This window comes from Pan troglodytes, chromosome 19 (assembly GCF_028858775.2).
Source record: "Pan troglodytes isolate AG18354 chromosome 19, NHGRI_mPanTro3-v2.0_pri, whole genome shotgun sequence".
In the NCBI taxonomy this organism is placed as follows: domain Eukaryota; kingdom Metazoa; phylum Chordata; class Mammalia; order Primates; family Hominidae; genus Pan; species Pan troglodytes.
In genome coordinates this window covers 30489463-30511387 of record NC_072417.2, presented here as the reverse complement: position 1 = coordinate 30511387, position 21925 = coordinate 30489463, and the positions used below count along the sequence as shown (strand labels likewise).

At 42.2% G+C, this 21925-nt stretch overlaps 2 protein-coding genes across 8 annotated transcripts in view; one reads left to right on the top strand and one right to left on the bottom strand.

Moving 5' to 3' along the window:
- Window positions 1-21925, bottom strand: part of ACACA (acetyl-CoA carboxylase alpha) — a 330230-nt gene that overhangs the window by 295432 nt on the left and 12873 nt on the right. The gene's annotated exons all lie outside the window — the stretch shown is intronic.
- Window positions 338-13658, top strand: C17H17orf78 (chromosome 17 C17orf78 homolog). Its single transcript, XM_016931958.4, has 4 exons — window positions 338-460; window positions 2188-2274; window positions 3445-3690; window positions 13547-13658. Exons 1-4 carry the CDS (start codon window positions 403-405, stop codon window positions 13633-13635), a joined length of 480 nt encoding a protein of 159 aa, XP_016787447.1. The 5' UTR covers window positions 338-402; the 3' UTR covers window positions 13636-13658.

Sequence of the window (21925 nt, the reverse complement as noted above, 5' to 3'; positions counted from 1 at the left end):
ACATCTTTTCATGAAAGTATATAAATCTCTGTGCCTGTGTCAGTGAGCATGCATGTAAATGTCTACGTGTCTATCTGCAAGTATTTGTAAAGCATATCAATGGGCGTTTATGGCCTTCCTGCTCGAGAAACCTCTAGGTAATCTAGTTCTCTATGTCGGCACCGGCAGCGAAGTCAGAAGAAGTCTGAGTGAATTATTAATAAGCAGAATTAGCGCTTTCTCCAATTAGATCTATTCCTGGGTCTTCAGGAAATGGGGCAAAATAATCAGGGTGGAATCAGAGTCTCTCAGGGTCAAACTTGGTTCCAGCTGCGTGTGGTGAAAGCAACTAGAGGCAGAGCTATCAAGGGCTGTGACAGATGAGCAGTGGTCTGTCTGCAGTGAGCATGTGCTCAAGCTAACATGGATACCATCTTGGTCTTCAGCCTAATCATTGCATCCTATGATGCCAACAAGAAAGGTATGTAATTCTCTAGCCTAATCTCCTGGAAAATACAGAGAGAGGCCTAGAAAGAGTTTCGGGGTCTCTTCCACCAGATAGAGATGTAACTGATATCCAGCAAGCAATACTTTCCAGAGTTAATCCCATGTATCCACTCGCCTCTAAGAAGGACTGCAACTTATTCATTCCAGAGAGATAGCTGTCTGTTTCATGATGAGAGGTCTTCAGAGAATGTGATGCATTCTTATGTCTTGTTCATGTAATTAACATTAAAAGTCCTTTCACTGTTGGATGGCTTTCTTTAGAGTTTCAGTATTGTCATCACCTAAGATTCCCAAATTCATACTGTTCATAAGATGTTGCCTTTTTTAAGTTGGTACATGTAAATAGCTAGATGGTGATATTCTTGGGTGGGGAGAGCTGAGGGAAAGGGTGATATTGGGTGGAATGGCATCATTTGCTGCTCTTTGGTAACTGCTTATTTAAAATATGAGTTTTCAAAGTTTCATAAACATTTCATCTCTAAAATTAGCTAATCAAGGCTGGGCATGGTGGCTCATGACTGTAATCCCAGCACTTTGGGAGGCCAAGATTGGTGGATCACCTGAGGTCAGGAGTTCGAGACCAGCCTGGCCAACATGGCGAAACCCCATCTCTACTAAAAGTGCAAAAATTAGCCAGGCATGGTGGCATGCACCTGTAATCTCAGCTACTCGGGTGGCTGAGGCATAAGAATCACTTAAACCTGGGAGGTGAGGTTGCAATGAGCTGAGATCGTACCACTGAACTCCAGCCTAGGTAACAGAATGAGACTCTGTCTCAAAAAATAAAAAATTAAAATAAAAAAATAAAATTAGCTAATCAGAATTAAGACCAAATGGCACAAATTGCAGCAGTAACGAATTTGACAAATTATAAAAATGTCACAACCCTTTGAATTATGTGCCAAAAAGCATAAATAACTAAGACCTATGGTTCTGTGGAAACCTATAAAGATACCAAGGTCAGACAATATAAATCTCCAAAAGCTTTATTTAATACAAGAAAGAAGATAGAATAGGAGGGAGAAGAGAAAATAAGCAGTATTTAAGGAAATGGGTTGGTTAGTCTTTCATTAACTTAGTAAATTTTCTTAACTCTATTTCACCTTTCTTTGTCCTAAGGGTAATAGATTGGTACTCAGTATTCTTTATACTAGGTCAACTACTACTTTGTATGTATTTGGCTGGGTGTTCTTTTTTGAGGGCCGGGCGTGGTGGCTCACACCTGTAATCCTAGCACTTTGGGAGGCCAAGGCAGGTGGATCACCTGAAGTAAGGAGTTTGAGACCAGCATAGCCAAAATGGCGAAACCCCATCTCTACTAAAAATACAAAAATTAGCTGGGCATGGTGGTGCATGCCCGTAATCCCAGCTACTCGGGAGGCTGAGGCAGAAGAATCCCTTGAACCCAGGAGGCGAATGTTGCAATGAGCGGAGATCACATCACTGCACTCCATCCTGGGCGACAGAGTGAGACTCCGTCTCAATAAATAAATAAATAAATAAATAAATAAATAAATAAATAAATAAAAGTAAAGTCTTTTTAGAGAGTGTTTGATCTCCCAAGTTGCAAGTTTTATGAGCAGGAACTGCATTCTTTCATATCTTCTCCATTGCCCAGAATTCTAAAAAGTAAGTACCAGTAAATTCTGATTTTCCCCAAACCTTGCCCGGTTCCCCTCCTCCCCCTCTGCTCACCCCTAGACCTCAGAGATAGCAGTTGCCAACTGGAACAGCTGCCTGGGATCTTCCCAAAGGACGTGAGAAGCATCAGAGAATTGCAAATGCAAGGTAGGGAATGGGTCCTTTCTGGAAAATGATATTGCCATTCCAAAAAATTTTTACCTTTAAAAGATATCTCATCTTCCCACTTCCTAGCCCATATCTCAAATATCCTATTTTAAGGATATGTATCCTCCCAGGAGGCTTTCTGGAAACCAATCTTTAAATTAACTGTCATTACCTAAGGCATCCTTATATTACTCAAATGGATGGAGATGAAAAAAGAGAAGGAGGCAGAACCTACCCCTCTCTGCATTAAAGAAAATCTATGAGCATTTCTCTGTGCTAAATTTACTGCTGTCACCAACCTTCATGGGAACCATGGCAGAAGAAAGGCAGGACTTGTATATTAGTACTATGAACACAAACTGAAGAAGTTAACTAAAAGGAGAGAAAGTACAGCAGTGGAGTTTAGCAGGGGTCATGAATGGAAATGGGTTAGCTTGGCACTGTTCAGATTAAAAACCAGCTTTGGCCAGGCATGGTGGCTCACGCCTGTAATCCCAGCACTTTGGGAGGCCAAGGCAGGTGGATCACTTGAGCTTACGAGTTTGAGACTAGCCTGACCAACATAGTGAAACCCCATCTCTACTAAAGATACAAAAATTAGCTGGATGTGGTGGTGCACGCCTGTAACCCCAGCTACCTGGGAGGCTGAGGCAGGAGAATCACTTGAACCGGGGAGGCAGAGGTTGCAGTGAGCTGAGATTGCGCCATTGCACTCCAGCCTGAGCAACAAGAGCAAAACTCTGGGCAACAAGAGCAAAACTCAGAGATCGTGCCATTGCACTCTAGCCTGGACCACAAGAGCAAAAGCTTCAAGGTCGGATGCAGTGGCTCATGTCTGTAATCCCAGCACTTTGGGAGGCCAAGGTGGGAGGATTGCTTGAGCCCAGGAGTTCGAGACCAGCTTGGGCAACACAGCAAGACCCTGTCTTTTAAAAAATTGAAAAATTAGCCGAGCATAGTGGCATACACCTGTAGTCCCATAGTCACAGCTACTCAGGATGCTGAGGTGGGAGGATTGCTTGGAGATTGAGGGAGTTTGAGGCTGGAGTGAGCCATGATTGCGACACTGCACTCCAGCTTGGGTGACAGAGCAAGGCACTACCTCAAAAAAAACAACCAAACAAAAAACAAAACCAGCTCCATTTTTCTATCTGGTTCTTCTCCTTCCAGAAACTCACACAGAAACCAAAAGGACAACATTCATTCAAAACTGGACTATAGCTACCCTGCAGTGCCTTGGCTCTGACAGCAAAGTAAAAGTCAACCTTGTATATTTGGAGAGAAGGCCAAAGGTCAAGCATATTTTGAAGAACCTGAGAATCATTGCTGCTCCCCGCAGAAACAGCTCTGCCTCCTCAAGCTGTCACCTAATCCCCACATCCAAGTTTCAGACTGGATCTCTTCTAAAAGGCAAAGGTGAGATTGGAAAAGAGGAAGGGGGCAGGCACTAACTTTTAGTTGACATCCTTGAAGGCAGCCAGAACTCAGTAGCAGGAAAAGCTACAAGAAAATGAATTATCCACTTTTTGATGGGGTTTTTTTTTTTTCTTGTAAATTTGTTTGAGTTCATTGTAGATTCTGGATATTAGCCCTTTGTCAGATGAGTAGGTTGCGAAAATTTTCTCCCATCAAAAAGTGGGCAAAGGACATGTACAGACACTTCTCAAAAGAAGACATTTATGCAGCCAAAAAACACATGAAAAAATGCTCATCATCACTGGCCATCAGAGAAATGCAAATCAAAACCACAGTGAGATACCATCTCACACCAGTTAGAATGGCAATCATTAAAAAGTCAGGAAACAACAGGTGCTGGAGAGGATGTGGAGAAATAGGAACACTTTTACACTGTTGGCGGGACTGTAAACTAGTTCAACCATTGTGGAAGTCAGTGTGGCGATTCCTCAGGGATCTAGAACTAGAAATACCATTTGACCCAGCCATCCCATTACTGGGTATATACCCAAAGGACTATAAATCATGCTGCTATAAAGACACATGCACACGTATGTTTATTGCGGCACTATTCACAATAGCAAAGACTTGGAACCAACCCAAATGTCCAACAATGATAGACTGGATTAAGAAAATGTGGCACATATACACCATGGAATACTATGCAGCCATAAAAAACGATGAGTTCATGTCCTTTGTAGGGACATGGATGAAATTGGAAATCATCATTCTCAGTAAACTGTCGCAAGAACAAAAAACCAAACACCGCATATTCTCACTCATAGGTGGGAATTGAACAATGAGATCACATGGACACAGGAAGGGGAACATCAGACTCTGGGGACTGTTGTGGGGTGGGGGGAGGGGGGAGGGATAGCATCGGGAGATACACCTAATGCTAGATGACGAGTTAGTGGGTGCAGCGCACCAGCATGGCACATGTATACATATGTAACTAACCTGCACAATGTGCACATGTACCCTAAAACTTAAAGTATAATAATAAAAGAAAAAAAAAAAAAGAAAATGAATTATCCTCCCCTTGGGCAAATCTATGTGCTCTCTGAGAGTCAGTTTTATAATCTCTAAGATCCCTTCTAGCCCTGATACTCTGTGATTTTCATGTGATCTCCATTTCTGATGGGTCTTCTTTCGACAGTTTTTTAAAATTTCTTTTTTTTTGTTTTTGTTTTTGAGATGGTGTCTCGTTCTGTCACCCAGGTTGGAGTCCAGTGGTGCGATCTTGGCCCACTGCAACCTCTGCCTCCCAGGTTAAAGTGATTCTCCTGCCTCAGCCTCCCAAGTAGCTAGGATTACAGGTGTCTGCCACCATGGCTGGCGAATTTTTGTATTTTTAGTAGAGATGGGATTTCACCATGTTGGCCAGGCAGGTCCTGATCTCTGACCTCAAGTATCTGCCCGCCTTGGCCTCCCAAACTGCTGGGATTACAGGCGTGAGCCACCATGCCTGGTCAGGTTTTTTTTTTTTTTAATTTCATTTTGCATGCACACAGTAAAATATTCAAACAGTATAGATTTATAGTGAAAAGTAAGTCTCTCTCCTACTCCTGTCTCTCAATTCTCCAGTTCTCTATCCCTGATGGAACCACTATTATCAACTTATTATATTTCCTTCCGGAGATACTCTAAGAATGTATGAATGTGCATATTTTAAAAACATAAATGGTAACATACCATATACATTGTTCTGCCCCTTGCTTTTGCTTGTTTTTGTTTTTTGTTATTATTTTGTTGTTGTTGTTTTCTTTGGAGATGGAGTCTCACTCTGTCACCCAGGCTGGAGTGCAGTGGCACGATCTCATCTCACCGCAACCTCCTCCTCCCAGGTTCACATGATTCTCCTGTCTCAGCTTTCCAATTAGCTGGGATTACAGGTGCCCACCACCACACCCAGTGAATTTCTGTATTTTTAGTAGAGACAAGGTTTCACCATGTTGGCCAGGCTAGTGTTGAACTCCTGACTTCAAGTGATTCACCCACCTCAGCCTCCCAAAGTGCTAGGATTACAAGCGTTAGCCACTGCGCCTGGCCAATCCCTTGCTTTTCCATTTAATAATATATCTTATAGGTCGTTCCATTTCAATACGTATATATTTACCCCATACTTTTTTTTTATATTTGCCTCATTCTTTTTAACAGTTATTCATTATTCCATAGTATGTCTCTTCCATAGTCTTTTTTTTTTTTTTTGAGACAGAGTCTCACTCCGTTGCCCAGGCTGGAGTGCAGTGGTGCGATCTCAGCTCACTGCAAGCTCCGCCTCTCGGGTTCACGCCATTCTCCTGCCTCAGCCTCCCGAGTAGCTGGGACTACAGGCGCCCGCCACCACACCCAGTTAATTTTTTGTATTTTTGGTAGAGATGGGGTTTCACCGTGTTAGCCAGGATGGTCTTGATCTCCTGACCTTGCGATCTGCCCGCCTTGGCCTCCCAAAGTGCTGGGATTACAGGCATGAGCCACTGCACCCGGCCATGTCTCTTCTATATTCTACTAGCCCCCTATTGATATATATTTTGGTCATTTCCAATCTTTTGCAAATACAAACAATTCCGAAAACAATGACCGTATATAGTCTTCTTTTTTCTCTTTTTTCTTTTAATAAATTCTTTCACTATTACTCAGGATCTATATATATTCTTCTTGTATACCTGCAATTTATCAATAAGATTTATCAATTTATCAATAAGATTCCAAGAAGCAGGATTGTTGCATCAAAGGTTGATAGTTACTGCTAAATTACCCTCACTAGAGGTTGGTTCCATTGTGCATACCCACATTGGGGGAGAATGCCTATTCCCCCACAGCTGCTGGGCAGTGGTTCTTAACCTCAGCCTGAAGTTTCTCTCCTTCTGCCCTCCTTTCCTTTTCTCACCCTTTCTTTTTTTCATATAGTTTTTTTTTTTCTTTAGTGTAGCCAGTTCCTCTTTATAAACTGGCAGTCCCCTAGATGCTATTGCTACATTACTGGAAAAATAAAATAAAACTTGACATGTTTAGAGAAATTGGGGGTCCACAAGCAGAATAATGGAAAAAACTTTAAACTCTAGACTAAAACTGGGAAATAAGTGGATAGGCTCTCAGGATGTTACAGAAAAACTCTTAAAAACTCAAAAGCATCGGGTGCGGTGGCTCACGCCTGTAATCCCAGCACTTTGGGCGGCCGAGGCAGGCGGATCATGAGGTCAAGAGATCAGGACCATCCTGGCCAACATGGTGAAACCTCGTCTCTACTAAAAATACAAAAATTAGCTGGGCATGGTGGCGTGTGCCTGTAGTCCTAGCTACTCGGGAGGCTGAGACAGAAGAATAGCTTGAACCCAGGATGCAGAGGTTGCAGGGAACTGAGATCACGCCACTGCACTCCAGCCTGGCGACAGAGCGAGACTCTGTCTCAAAAAACAAAACAGAACAAAACAAAATAAAAAAATTAGCCAGGCATGGAGGCACGCGCTTGTAGTCCCAGCTACTTGGGAGGCTGAGACAGAAGAATGACTTGAACCCGGGAGGCGGAGGTTGCAGTGAGCCGAGATCACACCACTGCATTCCAGTCTGGGCAATAGAGCGAGACTCCATCTGAAAAAATAAACAAACTCAAAAGACTCTGGCAGGGTTTTGAACTTTGAATATTAATGCAAATTAAATAAATCCAATTATTTCCCTCTTAACATGTGACACCTTGCTGTCCATGGCAGCTGTGTTGGGGAAAAGTGGACTTAAGTCATTTTGGAGTTTGGAGCACTCTGGGTGGAGTGAATATAGTGCTAGGCATTGTGAGACTTGGGGCAATTAAGGACATTAGCTCTTAGAAATTGGGACAAGGAAAACTGAGGGGTTAAGGGGGAGGAGAGATGCCAAAGATCAACCTGACCTAATTCAAAAATTTGCACTTGGTTAGCCTCCCAGAGAAAAAGAAACTCTTCCTCTTTCCTTCATAACATAGTAGTTGGTTCCCACATCTAGAATTTAAGCTAATACTCTGTACTATTTGAGCTATGCAAAAAGATTAAATGGATATTTGTAGATTAGTTTGGGGACCTAATCATCACTCATCATACATTTTTATGAAACCATAATGATGAATCCCAAAAAACCTATTTATTTATTTGAGACAGAGTCTCGCTTTGTCCCCCAGGATGGGGTACAGTGGTGCGACCTCAGCTCACTGCAACCTCCGCCTCCCAGGTTCAAGCAATTCTCGTGCTTCAGCCTCTCGAGTAGCTGGGATTACAGCACCACCATGCCCAGCTAATTTTTTGTATTTTTAGTAGAGATAGGGTTTTGCCATTTTGGCCAGGCTGGTCTCAAGCTCCTGTCCTCAAGTGAGATCACTTGAGCCCAACTCAGCCTCCCAAAGTGCTGGGATTATAGGCGTGAGCCACCTCACTTGGTCCAAAACAACCAATTTATGTATGAACTTTTGAAACATAATCCCTTCTACAAGTTTGAAACTTCCTATTCTGAATTTAAATCTCCACTCAGTACCAGAAGTGATAAACCTCAAACAGGGTAGAAATAAAAATTAGAGCCGGGCGCGGTGTCTCATGCCTGTAATCCCAGCACTTTGGGAGCCCGAGGCGGGCAGAACATGAGGTCAGGAGTTCGAGACCAGCCTGGCCAACATAGTGAAACCCCGTCTCTACTAAAAATACAAAAATTAGCCGGGTGTAGTGGTGTGCGCCTGTTGTCCCAGACAGTCTGCATAGGAGGATGTCCTGGAAACGGTCAGAAGACAGTTCATGAAAATGTCCTCAAGTAAAATAGAAATTTGGAACTGTAAGGGTGACAATGTTCTGCAATACAAATGCTCATCAGAAGATGTGGGTCAACATGGAATGTAGAAAAAGGTAAATGGAGACTATTTGTTATTATTTAAGAAATTTGGAAAAGGAAAAGACGGCTGTTATCAATATTTCAAAATTTCCTTCTGGTGGAGACAGATGACTCATTAGGTCATCTTTTTCCCCCTCTTTCAATCATAATATCATTCAGTTTGCAAAGTGTTTACACACATGCTTTCTCATTTTTATTTGTTTCTGTTCTTCACAACACCCCTGTGAAATAGGTAGAGCAAGTATTATTTTACCATTACCATCTTACAGATTAAAAAAACAAAACACAGAGAACTTGTGGTGACTTGTCCAAAGTGAGATTTGTTTATTTTTATCTAATCTGACTTATAAACATGTAAGTTATCACTTCAAAGAACTGACTAGCACTATGCTGAAAATGTTCTTGTTTTTTCTTTTGAACTTGTTGACTTTATGTCTGTCTCTGCCAATGTCTGCCAACACTGTCTTCCTGATTAAACTGGAATCAGGGATTACCTCTTCCCCTATGATTTCGTGCACAGTGCCTGGTACTATGGCCACTGGCCTCTGAGGTAAAGAACTATCATTTTCTCATGCACTTAAGACATGGAAGAGTAATTTAGAAAAGTCAAGTAGAATTTATAGACCTTAATTTAATAAGCAATGATATGAGACCACTAAAAATAGAACAGAAACCACACTGTCTGAATTGGATTAGGTCAATTCTGGAGACGAGTGAGGTTATTTCCAGACTCCAGCTAGACTCTATCCATCTCCCATCACTTCCACTGCTGGTGTGAATCACATCATCTCTCATCGGGACTTTTGCAATGGCCTCCTAACAGGTTACCCTCCTTCTACCCTTGCCCACCCCAACCCATTCTCCACACAGTAGCCCAGAGATCCTTTGAAAGCAAGGCCAGGCTGGGCACAGTGGCTCATGTCTGTAACCCCAGCACTTTGGGAGGCCGAGGTGGGCAGATCACTTGAGGTGAGGAGTTTAAGACCAGCCTGGCCAGCATGGTGAAACCCCATCTCTACCAAAAAATACAAAAATTAGCCGGGTGCGATGGCGTGCACCTGCAGTCTCAGCTACTTGGGAGGCTGAGGCACGAGAATCATTTTAACCTGGGAGGCAGAGGTTGCAGCGAGCCGAGATCACACCATTGCACTCCAGCCTGGGTGACAGAGGGGGACCCTGTCTCAAAAAAAAAAAAAAATTGCTGAATGAATGAAATCAAGGAGTACATGAAGCTGGGTGGCTTTTCCTTCTTCCAGCTCCTCCTGCTTTCCCCAGTCCCCTCTCAGAGTAGTTGATCTAGATTCTACTAGACACACTTGCAGCAGTCATTAAGGCTAACTGTGATATTTCATGTTCTTCCTTGGACTTTGGAGCCATCTCTTTTTAAAGAAGGAAACTGTCAACAGTTTTTATGGCCTTCATCTTTATTATTATTATGGCCTAAATAATGATAGGCAATGATATCATTGGTATGACTCCTTCACTTTGATCCTATGTTAGTTAAAAGTCCCATGGGCATTTAATCCATATCTCTTATTAGTATCTCTATCCTCATTTACTCTTGGCATTATTTTGTGCTCACACCCTAAACCTACGGACAGACAGGTTAATGGGACCACAATTGGAAGTTTACTATCAGCTGGGTAGGGTTTCATCAGATAAAATCAAAGGCAGGATAAAGTTTTCCCCTAAAGTTTCATCTTTTCTACTTTGTTTTATAGCTTTTCTACCAGGGATCTCACAATGTAAAGTCTATCCAGTGATGGGGGCTTCATCAGAGACTTTTTCCACCACTGCCCCTTCTATAACTCCTGGGAATAAAGAAGGAGAGAAAACTACAAGTACGGGTAATTTTTCTAGCTTTGAAATGACAAAGTACAGAATAAGTAGGAGTAAAATGAGAACAGAAAAGAAACATTTTTAGTCCCAACGTTAGTCTGGATCTACTGATATTTTTCTTGAGGTTGAGAAGTTACTGAATGTACATTGAAAAATCATTCCATTTTTTATTTTAAAAAATTAGCTTCTCTAGGCCGGGTGCTGTGGCTCATGTCTGTAATCCTAGCACTTTGGGAGGCCGAGGTGGGCAGATCACCTCTGGTCAGGAGTTCAAGACCAGCCTGACCAACATGGTGAAAACCCATCTCTACTAAAAATACAAAAATTAGCCGGACGTGGTGGCAGGTACCTGTAACCCCAGCTACTTGAGAGGCTGAGAAAGAAGAATCGCTTGAACCCAAGAGGTGGAGGCTGCAGTGAGCCGAGATTGTCCCACTGCACTCCAGCAGGGGCGACAGAGTGAGACTTTGTCTCAACAACAACAGCAAAATTAGCTTCTCTATAAAGGTCCCAGAAATGTTTGTAATTTGACACCATCAATGATCATTTATCTCCACGCAAATGAGCTCACCCTGTCGCCAGAATTAGGGACAGAAAAAACTGTATTTCTGTAGTAGGTAATTCTAGCCACTGTATGTATAGATGGACAATATTTAAACAATAAGCAATTGTAAGAGTGATGACACCAACCAAGTGCTTTTCTTTTTCTTTTTTTTTTTTTTGAGACAGGGTCTTGTGTTGCCCAGACTGGAGTGCAGTAGTGCAAACATGGCTCACTGCAGCCTTGACCTCTGGGGCTCAAGTGATCCCCCCACCTCAGCCTCCTGAGTAGCTGGGACTACAGGTGTGTGCCACCATGTTCAGCTAATTTTTAAATTTTTGTAGAGACAGGGTCTCACCACATTGTCCAAGCTGGTCTCAGACTCCTAGGCTCAAGCCATCCTACTGCCTCAGCCTCCCAAACTGCTGGGATTACAGGCATTGCCCACCACGCCCGTCCCCAAGAGCATATATTTGTTTTGATATGGAGTCTCACTCTGTCACCCAGGCCGGAGTGCAGCGATGTGATCTCAGCTCACCACAACCTCCCCCTCCTGGGTTCAAGCAATTCTCCTGCCTCAGCCTCCTGAGTAGCTGAGATTACAGGCATGCACCACCACGCCCGGCTAATTTTAGTATTTTTAGCAGAGACAGGGTTTCACTATGTTTGCCAGGCTGGTCTCGAACTCCTGACTTTGTGATCCGCCTGCCTCAGCCTCCCAAAGTGATGGGATTACAGGTGTGAGCCACTGCGCCGGGCCTCCAACAGCATACTTTCATCTTCACTGTTTTTTTGGTTTTTGTTCTTTAAGATGGAGTGTCACTCTGTCCCCCAGGCTGGAGTGCAGTAGCGCAGTCTCAGCTTACTGCAACCTCTGCCTCCCAGATCCAAGAAATTCTCCTTCCTCAGCCTCCTGAGTAGCTGGGACAACAGGCATGCACCACCATGCCTGGCTAATTTTTGTATTTTTAGTAGAGACGGGTTTCACCGTGTTGGCCAGGCTGGTCTCAAACTACTGACCTCAAGTGATCTACCCACCTCAGCCTCCCAAAGTGCTGGGATTACAGGCATGAGCCACCGCACACAGCCTTCTTCACTGTTCTTTGGTAACAGTCCTCCTTAAATTGGCCAGGACTAAAATTCTGTAAGATTCCAATTTGGGTTACATCCTAGTTTCTACCAGGGGAAAAATGTGATATTAGTAATAATGAGATGCACATTAGGGCCAGGTGAGTTGGCTCACACCTGTAATATTCCAGCACTTTGGGAGGCCAAGACTGTAGGATCACTTGAGGCCAGGAGTTCAAGCTCAGCGGGAAATATAATGAGACTCTGTCTGTACAAAAAATTTTTAAAAATTAGCCGGGCATGGTGGCGTTCGCCTGTGGTCTGAGCTACTCAGGAGGCTAAGGTGGGAGGATGGTTTGAGCCTGGGGGATTGAGGCTGAAGTGAGCCGAGATTGTGCCACTGCATGCCAGTCTTGAGTGCCAGAGTGAGAAAAAAATGCATATTAGCCATTTGCCGCCAGATTGAGCTTCTGACCCAGAAGCAGTGCTAATTTTTACATTTCTTCCTCTTATATTCTATGAAAGCCAGGAGAAACATAGGAAAGGCGATTTTCTAATCCCATAAAATGTGTCAGAGCAAAATGGTAGGAACCCTGATAAAGCTGACAGTAAAAGAAGTTTAGAGCTCCATGTGTACCCGAGATTTTTTCTTCCTGCGAGCAGTGTAAGAATCAGCCCTATGTGATTATGGAAAATCCCCAATTCCAGGGAAGGTGACTCAGTGGGAAGAGAGTGCAAAAGAAGTTAGAGCAGAGCCCATGACGCTCAGCTCACCCTCACCCCCTCCAGCCCTGAGTTTGAATTGGAAATTCTGCCTCTGCCTCTGGGTTAGTCTGGGCCTCTAATAGTCTTGTGAGCCAGAAGAACTTCAGGTCAAAGGATCAATCTCTTTCCTCTCTCAAATTTTCTTTTCTCCCTCTTCCACTCCCCTCTCTCCTTTAGACACAGATGAGAACCTAGAGAAGAGACAGAAATGGAGTATTGTGGTCAAAATTCTGATTGCTGTCACCCTGTTGCTCAGCGGAGTTGCCATTATAGTATTTGTAATTTTTGAAGTCCCATGTCCTGTAAGTTTGCTGTTGTATTGAATCCTTGAACTTGACCCATAAAGACTTTCTTCTGTTCCAGAGGCAGCTTGGCATAAGGAGAAAAGCATAGACTTTGGAATTTGAGGAGATGTGCCACTCACACTCACTAGCTGAGTGGTGTTGGGAAAGTTGCTTGACTGTTCTAACCTCAGTGGCCTCATGTGTAAAATAAGTCTCATGATATTTGCCTCTCATGGTAGTTATAAAGATCGAGATTCTGTGTGAAAAGCACCTGGCACACAGGTGCTCACTAAATGCAGTTCCTTTCCTCTGCTGTACTTAGACATTTTCTAGGAAGGATAGGTCCAATAGGACTGAATATTTTATTTAGAAGAGATGACTTCCTTTAAGTTGCCCAACAAGAGGTTTGGAAGAAAACCAAATGCTTACCAGTCACTTGATATTAATACCAGTCATTTTCTCCCTTCAGTGTCAATGCCTAGGAGCCAGGGAGCTGTGCCAATGCCAGTGGTTGTGGAGATGGCAAAAGAAGGGAGGCCAGCCACCTGGGACAGCTGAATCCAAGCCTGACTCTCAGCCCCAGAAGGAAAGTGTTCTCTGTGTGGTTTATGCCATTTGCTTAAAGAATGTGGGGTAGGGGCCAGGCATGGTGGCTCACACCTCTATTCCCAGCACTTTGAGAGGCTGAGGCAGGTGGATCACCTGAGGTGATCGAGACCAGCCTGACCAACATGACGAAACCCTGTCTCTACTAAAAATACAAAAATTAGCCAGGTGGCACATGCCTGTACTCCCAGCTACTCGGAAGGCTGAGGCAGGAGAATCGCTTGAACCTGGGAGGTGGAGGTTGCAGTGAGCCGAGATTGTGCCATTGTACTCCAGCCTGGGCAACAGAGTAAGACTCTGTCTCAAAAAAAAAAAAGAAAGAAAAAAAGAAAAACAGAAAATGGGGTTAATATATAAGTGCTAGGAGATTCATCCCTAAGAGGACTGTGAAAAAATATTTTTTTTAATGTGCTGGGAACAGGGAGCTGCTTCAGTTATGAAGTAAATGTGGGCAATCCTTCTTATGTCAGGAAATAGGTAGGATTTTATCCTACTGCTTTCCTAACATCAGTCCAGACATGATACAATAGGGTGCTTATTGAATACACATACCTCTGGGCCCCATATAAACTGAATCAGATCATTTAGATTGGAGTCAAGAATCTTACTTTTAAGATTTTTAAGGCCAGGCCTGATTCATCATGCCTGCAATCCCAGTGCTTTGGGAGGCAGAGGCAGAGGCAGGAGACTTGCTAGAGTCCAGGAGTTTGAGACCAGCCTAGGCAACATAGCGAGACACTGTCTCTATAAAAAAAAAGTATATATATATATACACATATTATATATAAATATATATAATTATATATTATATATAAATATATATAATATATAATTATATATATAAATATATACAATATATAATTATATATAAATATATATAATATATAATTATATATTAAATATATATAATATATAATTATATATTAAATATATATAATATATAATTATATATTAAATATATAATATATATTATATATATAATATATATTATATATTTATATATATAATATATATTATATATATAATATATATAATATATATTATATATATAAATATATAATATATAATTATATATAAATATAATTATATATTATATATATAATTATATATTATATAAATATATATAATATATAATTATATATATAATATATAATTATATATATAATTATATATTATATATAATATATAATTATATATTATATATAATATATAATTATATATATAATATATATTATATATAATATATAATTATATATAAATATATAATATATAATTATATATAAATATATATTATATATTAATATATAATATGTATTATATATAAATATATAATATATAATTATATATATAATATATAATTATATATATAAATATATATATAATTATATATATAAATATATATAATTATATATATAAATATATACAATATATAATTATATATATATAAATGGCCAGCTGGGCCGGGCACGGTGGCTCATGCCTGTAATCCTAGCACGTTGGGAGGCCGAGGCAGGTGGATCACAAGGTCAAGAGATTGAGACCATCCTAGCCAAAATGGTGAAACCCTGTCTCTACTAAAAATACAAAAATTGGCGGGGCATGGTGGTGTGCACCCGTAGTCCCAGCTACTCGGGAGGCTGAGGCAGGAGAATTGCTTGAACCCAGGAGACAGAGGTTGTGGTGAGCCGAGAGTGCGCCACTGCACTCCAGCCTGGGTGACAGAGCAAGACTCCGTCTCAAAAAGAGAGAAAAAAAAAAAGCCAGCTGGTGGCATGTGCCTGTAGCCCTAGCTTCTTGGGAGGCTGAGGTGGGAGGATCACTTGGGCTCAGGAATTGAAGTCTGCAATGAGCTATGATCGAGCCACTGCACTCCAGCCTGGGAAAAAGGGTGAGACCCTGTCTCAAAAAAAAAAAGAAAAATTATCATTTCTCCTGAACATTGGAAGAAATAGGCCTGAAGGGACTATAAAGTCTAGTCCAGAATAGAATTAGAGATAACCAGGTAGCTGCAACTGTGATTGAACTTCTATGAACACAATAAGCTACTAAATGATAAAGGAATAAAAATAGGGCCAGGCGTGGTGGCTCATGCCTGTAATCCCAGCACTTTGGGAGGCCGAGGTGGATGGATCATGAGGTCAGGAGTTCGAGACCAGCCTGACCAACATGGTGAAACTGTCTCAACTAAAAATACAAAAAATTAGCCAGGCATGGTGGCACGCGCCAGTAATCCCAGCTACTCAGGAGGCTGAGGCAGGATAATCGCTTGAACCCGGGAGGCACAGGCTGCGGTGAGCTGAGATCACACCACTGCACTGCAGCCTCGGTGACAGAGCGAGACTCTGTCTCAAAAAAAAAAAATAGTACTAAGATAGCAATCTTATATACATTATCTCATTTGAGCCTTACAGAAATCCTGGAAAGTAGCCAGGGCAAGTATCTACATTTTACTCATACTTAAGTTGAGGCTTGAAGAGGTTATGTCACTTCCCAAGGTTACACAGCTGTTAGAAACAGAACTATGATCCAGATCTTTTAATTACTTTGCTAGTGGGTTATAGGTTCCAAGCAATTATTGGTTCTCATACCTATGTGCACCTTGATCATACTTTCTCAGTGTAATTATCGATTAACAAAGAGGCAAAATGAAGTGCACTTGGAATTACATGGGGTTTTGTACTTAGCCAGCCCTTTTCTTGGTACATGAAGAACTATACACTTGCATCCTTTTTTAACTTTCATATTTCCTTTCAATCTCTAGGTTGGACAAGATGCTGCCAATTCATCAAACCCAAAGAAAGCTGCAGAGATCACTGTTATCCACCAGACATACTTCTGAAAAGTTCTGCTCTATCTCAAAGACTGAATGATACTACACAGTCCTCTCCCTATTAATATGGGCACATTCTTGCCAATTTCACACTCGTATCTTCAGCAGGGACATTACAATCAAATACCAATTCCTGGTTAATGAAGGGAGAGTGTGGGCTTAGCAGAGTTACCCTCATGCCCCTATCTGAGCCACAACCTTCTGTAATTCACTTCATACATCCATCTAAATGGATACCTTTCCATCCCCTCAAACGAGAACAAAAAGTATTCCCTGCAAGCACTATGAATGGACCTTACTGCTCTCTTTGACAGAAGACTCAAACACAGCCTCTAAGAAACAAGGCAGCTGTTAGTGTGACACAGCTTCCAGCTCCTCTGTTATCTTCACAGCTGACTTCACACTCACTGGCCCTCAATAGCTTAGAGTGGGACTCCTGATCTCCCTGGTTGACGTTTATAAGGTTTTGTAATTTAGCTTCTGGTACTACATGTATCTATCCACACACTGCTGAAGGGAACTTGACCCTACGCATTCCAAAAGGCTTCCTCATAAGTTATCCCCAAGGGGTTCAGGGACTACAGACCATTAGTACCCAAGTGAAGTCTTCTGATGATCCAGAATTCCTAAGGTGGCTCTGATATTATATCATACTTTAATAGAGAGTTGCATACCTTTTGGACAAAGATTCCAGAGCAAAATAATTATGATAATGCTGTTTCTCACAGGAGAATAGCTATGAGTCAAATCTAACCTGCTTAAATAAGAGTTTGGTGAGAAAGTGAAACCACCTGATCTTGAATCAATGTTGAGGTGAAAAGGAAATGTCAGGAGGGATAAGACAGGGTGAGGCCCTGCTTCTTTTCCTAAGAGTCTGAAACCATTCCATTTCATTTTGGTGAAATGTGTCTGTTTCTAAGAAATTCTGTTTTCTTAGTTCTCTGGTTAAAAAAAAAAATACATAAACTGTATCCTTCTTTCTTTCACTTCAAGTGCTGTCCAAAAAGTGATTATCAAAACAATACCAACAGGGGAAAATCTCACCCTAAGGCTCGATTTAATATTCAAGTCCAGCCTGAAAGAGAACACATATAAAGCATGGATAATGAGCATATGTTTCAAAGAAGCTCCAAAGAACCTCTAGGGCCAGGCATGGTGGCTCACGCCTGTAATCCCAGCACTTTGGGAGGCCAAGGTGGGTGGATCACCTGAGGTAAGGAGTTTGAGACCAGCCTGGCCAACATGGTGAAACCCGTCTCTACTAAACATACAAAAATTAGCCGGGCATGGTGGAGGGCACCTATAATCTCAGCTACTGGGGAGGCTGAGGCAGGAGAATCGCTTGAACCCGGGAGGTGGAGGTTGCAGTGAGCCCCGAGATCTCACCATTGCACTCTAGCCTGAGTGACAGGAGCAAAACTCCATCTCAAAAAAAAAAAGAAAAAAAAAAGAACCTCTAAATGTCCATAGAGCATACCTTGAAAATATAGTAGAGAGGAAAGAGCACTGAGGTTGGCATTTGGATGAATGAGTATATTATTTGCATCCTGCCACTGATCCACAATGTTGCCTCAAGTTTATTTTGCCATCTGTGACTTAGTTTGACAATAAAATAGGAAGAAAAAAAATGCCTGCTCTTTCCCAAGACCACTGGTGAGGATGATTAAAAGCATTATATACTTAGAAGCTCTTGGTCCAGAACTAATGCCTACATGCTTCCTCACCCTTCCCAGCCTCACCCACCACTGAATGTCCCTTAATCCTGAAACATGAGATGTCCCGGGAGATAAAACCTATGGCAAAATCTGCGCTCATCAACTCTTCTACAAGAGTATAATTGGAGGCCGGGCACGGTGGCTCAAGCCTGTAATCCTAGCACCTTGGGAGGCCGAGGTGGGCGATGGCTTGAGGCCAGGAGTTTGAGACCAGCCTGGACAACATGGTGAAACCCATCTCTACTAAAAATACAAAAATTAGGCAGGCATGCTGGTGCACACCTGTAATCTCAGCTACTCCAGAGGCTGAGGCACAAGAATTGCTTGAACCTGAGATTGAACCATTGCACTCCAGCCTGGGTGACAGAGCGAGACTGTCTCAAAGAAAAAAAAAAGAGTATAATTTGGGTAACATTTGTACTGACTTTATAGAAATTCACAGACAGAATCAAAATTATTTTGCTTTGGGGACAATGTGTTTCCCCTGACAAAGCATAGACCCCTCTGAGGATTTTCTGACTCCCTAATCCATTAATAACTTCAAGTCCTATATTCCCTTACCAGTGAAGATCTGTAAAAACAGAGATGGGAGAGATGGCAGAGGAGAAAGGAGAACTCCTGTGTGGGCTTTGGGATGTGGATCTGCAGATCACTTCAGAGCTGGGCACCATTTCTAGTGTCACCATTATAGACCAAGTTATACAAAACTTGATAAAACACTGTTTCTGTGGAAGTGCCAATTATTCCTGTGGAATTATTTGCTGTTTCTTTTCTTTTTCTTTTTTTTTTTTGAGATGGAGTTTCGCTCTGTTGCCCAGGCTGGAGTGCAATGGCACAATCTCAGCTCACTGCAACCTCTGCTTCCCGGGTTCAAACTATTCTCGTGCCTCAGCCTCCCCAGTAGCTGGGATTACAGGCAGGCGCCACCACATCCAGCTAATTTTTGTATTTTTAGTAGAGATGGGGTTTCACAATATTGGTCAGGCTGGTCTCCAACTCCTGACCTCAAGTGATCCACCCGCGTCGGCCTCACAAAGTGCTGGGGTAAAAAGTCCAGGCGTGAGCCACCGTGCCTAGCCTTATTTGCTGTTTCTATTGCAAGTTCTTTCTTATTAAGCTACCACACTTTGTTTTTATAATTATTAAAGTGCATTCTCGGCTGGGCGCGGTGGCTCACGCCTGTAATCCCAGCACTTTGGGAGGCCAAGGCAGGCGGATCACGAGGTCAGGAGATCGAGACCATCCTGGCTAACATGGCGAAACCCTATCTCTACTAAAAAAAAAAAAAAGAAAAAAGAAAAAATTAGCCGGGTGTGGTGGCAGGCGTCTGTAGTCCCAGCTACTCGGGAGGCTGAGGCAGGAGAATGGCGTGAACCCGGGAGGCGGAGCTTGCAGTGAGCCGAGATTGTGCCACTGCACTCCAGCCTGGGCGACACAGCGAGACTCTGTCTCAAAAAATATGTATATATATATAATATATAATAAAATAAATAAAGTACATTCTCATTATAAAAGCTTTTAGAAAATACTCAAAAGTATAAAGAATAAAAGTAATACCTAATCTCTCTTCCCAGAGATAATCATTAACACTGGTTAATATGTAATCAGTGGTTAATATATCTCTTTATGGACATTATAAATATATATACACATATAATAAAAAGACACATACAAAACTTCATATTCTTCACACCACTTTAAATCTGTCTCTTTGGCTGGGTGCAGTGACTCATGCCTGTAATCCTTGCACTTTGGGAGGCCAAGGCAGGTGAATCATTTGAGTCAGGAGTTTGAGACCAGCCTGGTCAACATGGTGAAACACCATCTTTACTAAAAATACAAAAAATTAGTTGGGCGTGGTGGCAGGCACCTGTAATCCCAGCTACTCGGGAGGCTAAGGCAGGAGAATCGCTTGAACCCAGGAGACTGAGGTTGCGGTGAGCTGAGATCATGTCACTGCACTCTAGCCTGGGTGACAAAGCAAGACTCCATCTCAAAAAAAAAAAAAAATCTGTCTCTTCTTCTTGGCTAATATATTACTACTACATTTCCAGAAGTTGTGTTTATTTTCAAGTTTTAGAGGTGACTAGAAGCGGTTCCACCTTTTTTTAAATTTTAATTTTTTGAGATGGAGTTTTGCTCTTGTTGCCCAGGCTGGAGTGCAATGGCGTGATCTCGGCTCACCGCAACCTCCGCCTCCTGGGTTCAAACCAATTCTCCTGCCTCAGCCTCCCAAGTAGCTGGGATTACAGGCATGCACCACCATGCTCGGCTAATTTTTGTATTCTTAGTAGAGACGAGGTTTCACCATGTTGGTCAGGCTGGTCTCGAACTCCCGACCTCAGGTGATCTGCCCACCTCGGCCTCCCAAAGTGCTGGGATTACAGGCGCGAGCCACCGCACCTAGCCTGTTCCACCTTTTTAAAGGGTTGATGTCACCCCAATACTTTTTGATAGGCCCAAAAATTAAGATAGGTAGTTGCTTAGGGCAAAGAAAGTACATTCACAAAAACCTCCAATTTAAACTTTTTAAGTTATTGCTGAATGACATTAAGTAAACAGCCATATTTGCGTGTGTATTAAAAGCATTACTTTGTTAAACAGAAACACTTAAAATATACAACAGCCAGGCATGGTATCTCACACCTGTAACCCCAGCACTTTGGAGGGCCGAGTCGGGTGGATCATCTGGGGTCAGGAGTTCAAGGCCAGCCTGGCCAAGATGGTGAAACCCTGTCTCTACTAAAAATACAAAAATTAGCTGGGTGTGGTGGCACATGCCTGTAATCCCAGCTACTCAGGAGGCTGAGGCAGGAGAATCACTTGAACCCAGGAGGCAGAGGTTGCAGTGAGCTGAGATGGTGACACTGCACTCCAGTCTGGGTGACAGAGTGAGACTCCATCTCAAAAAAAAAAAAGATAAATATAAATAAAATGTAAAACATATTTTGTATCTCTGTTTTGCCATTTCTTCATTTTTTAGATAAACCCATAATCTCAAAAATCAAAGTGACCTGGGACTTTGGATCTCTGAAAGGCCTGAACAAGCCATTAACATCCTTCCTTTTCTGTACTCCCAGGCTAGTGCACCGGTGGTTTCAGGAGTGGTACTGGCCTTAACCATTATTTCCTCATATCTCCTACCCCCTCCTATTAATATTTTGGATGCTTTCTAATCACTGCCCAGCAGATTCTGACCTAGAGCACTTTTCCTATGTCTATGTCCATAACTAGCCATTTTCCAAGGAAGAGTTGCTGCATGTACTTATAACTAAAGGCCAGAAGAAATCTTTTTATTTTTTGTTTGCCCTGGACAGGTTGAGAGTCCTATGATCCCTTCCTCCCCATCCCACTTATACTCCACTCCCACTTTCAAAAAGTATTCCATTTTCTGAGTTGATACAATGGCCCTCAGGTTGCCTTGAATTACTTATCTTCCTTATTATTAGTAGTAGTAGTAGTAGTATTATACTTTAAATTCTAGGGTACATGTGCACAATGTCCAGGTTTATTACATATGTATACATGTGCCATGTTGGTTTGCTGCACCCATTAACTCATCATTTACATTAGGTATTTCTCCTAATGCTATCCCTCCCCCATCCCCCCACCCCATGACAGGTGCTGGTGTGTGATGTTCCCAGCCCTGTGTCCAAGTGTTCTCATTGTTCAATTTCCACCTATGAGTGAGAATATG

What these genes read in the sequence shown, in the direction of transcription:
- C17H17orf78 (XM_016931958.4), top strand. Translation starts at nt 403, where the DNA reads ATGGATACCATCTTGGTCTTCAGCCTAATCATTGCATCCTATGATGCC. An exon ending in CTATGATGCCAACAAGAAAG is followed by an intron (nt 461 to 2,187) that starts GTATGTAATTCT and finishes GCTCACCCCTAG; the next exon opens with ACCTCAGAGATAGCAGTTGC. An exon ending in CAGAGAATTGCAAATGCAAG is followed by an intron (nt 2,275 to 3,444) that starts GTAGGGAATGGG and finishes TTCTCCTTCCAG; the next exon opens with AAACTCACACAGAAACCAAA.